Here is a 6971-nt window from a genome sequence, read left to right as displayed (position 1 = left end):
TAAACTTGCGGATGCATGACACAACCTCTTTAATATAGTGAATGACAACCAACCAGCGCGACCATTCCACTGGCGTCTGGGCCTATGGGATCTATCATCTGGCTATCATGGTTAGGTTACAGTAATCTGGTTGAAGAAATCTCAGTAAAACCACAATCCGTAGTAAAGATTTTGCCAGGCTAGTGAAATTATATGTGCCCTAGATCAGCTTGATTTAAGCACATGCTACATTTCAGTATAAAAAAATATGCAGAGATACGTAATGTAAAGTAAAAATAACACCACATTTGGTAAAATGATTTTATTACAAAATATTAAAGTATAATATGCCTGAACACACAGCAGCTGACTTTATTCTCTTTTATCTGTTTGGCATGAGAGCAATGGCAATCAAAATCTGTTGCCACTCTAAACTGAGAAAGTAATTAGTCAAAATTAAATGACTTGCCATATTATGGTCACTGCAGCTGAGAGAGTTATGACAGAGACAGCAAATACAGTACCTCATCTTCCTTTGTTGGAGTTCAATAGGCATATCGAGCGAGCCATATCTTTGTCTTATTACTACTGTTTTTACAGTTAAAGCTCAGCACCAAGGAACGGAGGATGTGCGTTATTTGTGTTTCTGGGGAGTTCAATAGGCAAACACATTAATTGAATAAATATCTAAAATGTAACAAAATACACAAGTAAAAAGTCTTAAAAGTCAGCATCAAGAGTGAATTCACAGTCCTTCGTATTTGACATGACTCCAAATCTCTGATATTCTGCAACTCGTTTCTCAAAAAAGTTGGTTTTCCCCTCTAATGAAATGGTCTCCATGAAGTCGAATGGGTTTTCAGCATTGTAAACCTTGGAATAATAATCATTTAAAAAAGAAAAGAAAACATTAGTTGTTTATACCATAAGATTAAAGACACTTACATGCCAGTAGCTACTGGACGCCTAAAATAGCCGATCTACAAGCTCACAACTCAAGGTGTGATGCATTGTGAGCTTGTAGAATGACTATGTTCAGCATGTGATGGATAAATCAACCCTAAGATTAAGAGTTAATGCATTTAGAAGCAAACTAAGAAAAGAAAAGTAAAATATAAACATTTTCTCATTTCTACGCATCATAGTGTTACTACAATTACATGTGAAATTCAAAGAATAATAACTGAGTAAGGTAACAATGCATGCTATTCATTGTACAAAGGTGGGCTTTCAAATAGCATCACCCTCATTAAGTCCTGTGAGTTCCTCTGCGGTACATGGTCAACCATATCACTCAAGTGAATTTAAAAGCTAATTTATAAAGATACACTTTCAACAAGAGGAGTGACTTAAATCTGCAATCCAGAACGTTATTAGTAAATAAAACTTTATTTTGACCAATCTGTATCGTAGTATGTTAATATACAATATACAATATAACTAACAACTGCCGTGTCTTTGGAGGTTTTCTCTCTACTCTTCCATTGAGAAATGTAGACCCTGTGTTCGGGTAGGAACACTACTGGTTGACAAGTGGTATAGTATGAAGCTCAATATGCAATATGTCCCTTGCAAAAGCGGGCATTCCATCTTAGCTGAGCAGTAGAAATTTCACACGTGAGACCATGGTTCAAATCCTGGGTAGGTCATCAATGACCTCTTAATTATCATTACATATAAAGAATTAATTTAAAGAAAGTAATTACCTTGGCCAGTCCGAGGTCAGTGAGTAAGCGGTCAGCAACAAACTCAATGTATTGCTTCATGAGGTTACAGTTCATCCCAATGAGATCTACTGGTAAGGCTTCTGTCAAAAATTCCTGCAACAACAAATGTCATACATTTTCAATATTGTCATGTTTATGAAGGTTATGGATATTTGTGGGCAGGACAGACTTTTGAATAACAGAACAAACAATCTATGTTATATGACACGATGGAGCCACAGTGAAAAAAGGCAGAGAAAATTCGCCATATACGTTTTTGAAACAATGCAGTCATGAGTATGTGATGCTTACAGTTAAGAGGATATAAATCAGATGTGGATGAGACTGTGGGTTATAGCAGTGGTTCTCAAAGTGTGGTCCAGGGACCCCCAGGGGTTCTTGTGGGGGTTCCGGGGGGTCCCCAGCTTAATGATGGCTAGCGAGGAACAAAATGGACCCTTACGGTTCTGTAACTCAGAGTGTTCAAATGGAACCAAATGGACCCCATTTGTACATTCTCAAGAATTAAATTAACACTGAGTATTTTACAGCATAGATTGGGGTAAAGTAATAAAAAGAAATAGGGTAGTTTGGGGTACCAGAGATAAATATTGTATCAAATGGGGTCTGTGGCCTAACGCATAGGCCTATCAAACTGGGCGTCCTTTAAAATAAAAGGTTTGAGAGCCACTGGGTTAGAGTGCATCTCCCTGACCAATGATTGACCTGTTCGATGCTGACTGCTTTGGTGATGATGTCCCTCACTCTGTCCTGTAACGGCTTCTTCACCAAGTAGCTGTACAACAAGACGGCAAAATTGCAGTGCAGGCCCTTAGAGAGACACAAAATACACACAGTAAGTGGGGCGTAGCAGTAGCTTACCGGATAGTGAGTCCACACCACATAATTACAACATCTATGGTTTCTCTCTGCCCACAGTTTCCTGTCTTTCTACTATTACTACTATTTATTTTCTTTTTTTTACCACACATACTAGGAGGGCAAAGGGGGGGAGAGCGATTGGAGGGGTTAGGTTTGATCAATCAAAAATCAATCATTAGCTCTTTACATTTAAATTTCCCAACACTCTTATCCAGATTGTTTACAGCATATTACACATTATTAAGGGGTGCAAGAGTCAAACTCTCACTGATAAAACGTATTACAAACATTCCTGCACCTCGTACACTTTTGCTTAACATCAGCATAAATGATGGATATACAGTATACATATACAATATTGTTATTTTATAACAATGCAGTTGTAAACTGAAAAGTTATTCCTGGAGTTTCATTCAGACTGGAGTAACTTAAGTTTGTAATAAGAGAGAATATTAACAGGTTGATGAAATGTATAAATACAGTCTAAGGCAGGGGTCTTCAACGTTTTCAGCCCAAGGACCCCCTAGCTGAAAGAGAGATGAAGCAGGGACCCCCACTACATACTGTATACAATTGTATTTTCATAGACCAACACCAAACCTCTTTGCCAAAAATAGCAGATCTACAAGCTCACAACGCCTCACGTGAGCTTGTAGATCTGCTATTGTTTGGCTTAAGTTCTCACCAGAATAGGGATAATAGGGTTTAAGTGGTTAATGCCAAAAAAGATTTGGCGACCCCCCTGTAGTAACTCTGAGGACCCCCTGTTGAAGACCCCTGGTCTAAGGGTCACTGAACAGTTTTGCAGACTGTCATCATGACGTTTATCTGACCTCGTCCCTGCTGATGAGCTCGTTGGAGTAGGTGAGACCAGGCATCAGGCCTCTCTTCTTCAGCCAGTAGATGGCAGCAAATGAACCAGAGAAGAAGATGCCTTCTACTGCAGCAAATGCCACTAATCGTTCCCCTACAAACAAATAACACATCATATTTATCACATAACTTCATCATTTATAGTCTTCCATTTGATGGAGCTGGCATAAAAGGTGTTCATGTTCCCACTGGTAAAACCCCAACAGAACCAAAGTAAAGTTAATACTGAATAGAGAGTGTTGATACATGTGCTGGACTAGGGATTTCAGGATACAATGTGTAACCTCATGTTTCAGATGAGATGGGATAATTGCTTACCAAACGTGGATTTGCTGTCATTGATCCACTGGAGTGCCCAGTCTGCTTTTCGTCTCACAAAAGGCATGGTCTGAATGGCGTTAAATAAATAGTCCCTACAAAGACAAGAAACAAAGTGTGCATGTTGAACATTTTCGTTTTTTAGTCGACAAAATGTCAAAAACACAAACAAACCTTGGAGCTACTTCAAAATCTCCTGGGGCCTAACTGAAATTGCTACTTGTGGTGCAGAGACACATGTTGATATGAAGAACAGGTGCATGGTTTACAGTTTGTTTATCATCTTTTAGTAACTGTGGGTTTCAAAAGAAATATGATGCAGGTGGCTGATGCGCAGACATCAAACCAGTTTAACCACCTAACCCCTATTGACCGGAGTCCCCCAGGGATCTATACAAGGCCCCCCTCCTTTTTCCCCCCATATACCAACGTTGTGAGCTTGTAGATAAGCCAATTTCGCAGAACAATACGGGGACCATTTTTGGAGAAACTTATCAAAATGACATTTGCTGTGAACACAAGCTTTATAGTTTCAACTCCCAAACCTTGTTTGCATCTCAACGCTCAATGGAGCGCTTCCTGATTGACTGATGAGAGACTGACCTCTCCTTAAGGTCCCTGATGTATGTGTTGATGAGCATGCCATACATCTCAGAGTGGACGTTCTCAATGAGGATCTGGAATCCATAAAAGGAACGTGCTTCTGGGATCTGCACCTCCTGGCAGAATCTCTGCACCTGTTAAAGAAGACAGATGCACAAATGTATGCCTTTAATTACATCTTTGAATGCCCAAGAGCCGCATGTACAGTAACAAATAAATAGATTCTTTTTTTTAACCCCCTTTTCTCCCCAATTTAGTCGTGTAATTCCTCCCAGTGATATTCATGTCTCTGCGGTTTTCTATCGCTCTCTCACCAGGTTCTCGTTGACGATACCGTCACTGGCAGCGAAGAATGCCAAGACGTGAGAGATGAAGTGCTTCTCATCGGGCTTCAGTCTGTCCCAGTGAACCAGGTCCTTGGATAGATCCACCTGAAAATAATGGCCCCATATATATCTATATATTTTTTTACAGATATAGCATAGCATTTAGGAGTGTGTGTACCGTATGTGTCAGAGAGCCAGTAACAGTAATATACTGTACACTACTAGTTCATTGTTCTTATTCATTAGTCTTAACGCTTGATAAAAAGGAACTGTTCATATGGTACCTACTACTCTCTGCACTCTATTATTAATTTATTATTAATTGACTTTAATCGTTTACTTTATTCCGATTTCGCACTTGCCTCACTCCTGATAAGAGACTGTTTAATCCAAGGGTTCCCAAACTTTTCAGGTCCCCCACAATAATCATATTTGAACCCCCACCCTGACAAGCACTTGGAATTCTAGGCATTACATTTAGTTTGCAGATACATATTGTGAAAATAGCCAAACGTGTACCACCAGGTCCAGGTCACAATATTTGCCTCTTTCTCAGGTAACATTTGCCAATTTGGTATTAAAAAGGTCTTAAAAGTCATTCAATTGTAACTTTAGAAATGTGTTAAGCTAATCATCTAGGGACCCCCCAAATAATTTGGGGACCCTCCTGGGGGCCCCCGACCCCCAGTTTGGGAACCACTGTTTAAACCAACAACAAAATACCACTCACCTCTTCTACGGTCCAGAAGGAAGCTTGTGCCTGTTTGTACATCTTCCAGACGTCAGGGTATTGGATTGGAAAGATAACAAAACGTCTGGGGTTCTCTCTGAGCAAAGGCTCATTCTCCACATCTGTGCTATTCTCGTGGTCTTCTTGGTCCGTATCTTTATAACCATTCTACAATATAATAGATAAATCAATTGTCAGTGGTGGAAAAAGTACTCACATTCTTTACTTAAGTAAAAGTATCAATAGGCCTACTGCAATGTAGAAATACTCTGTAACAAGTAAAAGTAAGAAATTCTAAATTTACTTAAGTAAAAGTGCAAAAGCATTTATTATGCAGAATGTCACATTTAACAAGTTTTTAAATGTATAAAATGTATTCAAATCTTTTGAAAATAGCAGATCTATAAGCTCACAATGCCTCGCATTGTGAGCTTGTAGATCGGCTATTTTCAAATGGCAGAAATGTATATAGGGCTGAAGTGGGTAATGCATGTTTTGTAATAATAATCAAAATCTACAAAGTAACTGGAGAGTGAATAGTTCATGGGCTCCTTTGCCTTTAAAATGTATACTCCCTCGTACGACGGAGTCGCGCACCTAAAACAGCCGATCTTTAAGTTCACTACAAGTAGCATCGCGACGCAGTGTGAGCTTGCAGATTGACATTTTCTACGCGCGACACCGCCGTGGGACGAAGCATAAAATCTGATGTAACACAGTCCGTCGCGCTTGCGCACTGAAAGCCTAGGTTATAAACGTTCAACAAAAGGACATCATTATCAATGGAAAAACATACTCGTCTCTTGATTTTTCAGCATTTCGTTTTACTACATTAACTTCTTATTTCTTGGCTAATTGTACTGGTATATAGACCTATATATACCAGTCAACAGAGTTGGCCTACATTCACCAAAATGCTCCACCAAAAAGGTTTTGAGGTTACATATAGATGCCACGACTGTTTACATTACCTTATGTTTACTGGACTCCGGCAATACATTCACTACGTCCATTGTATGCTTAGTACGGAAGATGTCCTGCAGAACAGCAGCAGCTTCTTTCCAGCGTAGAGCGTTGCAGTCACATTCAGTAGACTAGTAATACTGTTATGCTGCTCTCTCTTGGTCTGATAGTTGTACGGGTCTTTAAACTGCGTATCACCGAAATGATATATATCGCCCCCTGCCGTTTTTTTTGGACGAACAACTCTCAGCCAACTGTACAAAGCCTGCAGGCAGAGCCTGAGAAGTGCTCTCAGTGCAGTTTCAGTATATTGCCAATACTTAGTTCAATACTTTTACTGCAGTATTGATACTTTTACGTAAGTAACAAATGTGAGTACTTTTTCCAACACTGGACTAAGTTTATTCTTAGGATTAGCTTAGGGTCGCTCCATGGGGTGACTAATCAATAGAAAAAAATGTCATTTTGGGGGTGAACTATCCCTTTAAGTTAAAGGATATCTAAAATGCAGTGTTTATTTTGGACTTCTGAATAGCCATGTCAACAAAAGGAGGCAATCAAATTTGAAGGATGTGAAATCCATTAATATTC

At 39.3% G+C, this 6971-nt stretch overlaps 1 protein-coding gene across 1 annotated transcript; it reads right to left on the bottom strand.

The window, feature by feature from the left end:
* Window positions 1–286: 286 nt before the first annotated feature.
* rrm2b (ribonucleotide reductase M2 b) lies at window positions 287–6558 on the bottom strand. Its single transcript, XM_084080117.1, has 9 exons — window positions 6389–6558; window positions 5418–5585; window positions 4676–4792; window positions 4362–4495; window positions 3759–3853; window positions 3401–3534; window positions 2412–2516; window positions 1686–1799; window positions 287–852 (listed from the first exon to the last, which is right to left on the bottom strand). The coding sequence occupies exons 1-9, from the start codon at window positions 6428–6430 to the stop codon at window positions 700–702; spliced, it is 1062 nt and encodes a 353-aa protein (XP_083936243.1). The 5' UTR covers window positions 6431–6558; the 3' UTR covers window positions 287–699.
* Between the last annotated feature and the right edge of the window lie 413 nt (window positions 6559–6971).

The sequence above is a fragment of the Gymnoscopelus microlampas genome (genome assembly GCF_963454915.1).
Source record: "Gymnoscopelus microlampas genome assembly, chromosome: 15".
NCBI classification, from domain to species: Eukaryota; Metazoa; Chordata; class Actinopteri; order Myctophiformes; family Myctophidae; genus Gymnoscopelus; species Gymnoscopelus microlampas.
The sequence above is the reverse complement of the archived record's forward strand: the minus strand, read 5'-3'. Positions and strand labels throughout refer to the sequence as shown.

Bases quoted from the DNA above. Each gene is read 5' to 3' on its own strand.
- rrm2b (XM_084080117.1), bottom strand. From the start codon at position 6,430: ATGGACGTAGTGAATGTATTGCCGGAGTCCAGTAAACATAAG. The intron at 4,793-5,417 runs GTGAGTGGTATT...CATTATTTTCAG, and splicing joins CCTTCTGGACCGTAGAAGAG to GTGGATCTATCCAAGGACCT. The intron at 853-1,685 runs GTAATTACTTTC...TATTATTCCAAG, and splicing joins CTGACCTCGGACTGGCCAAG to GTTTACAATGCTGAAAACCC.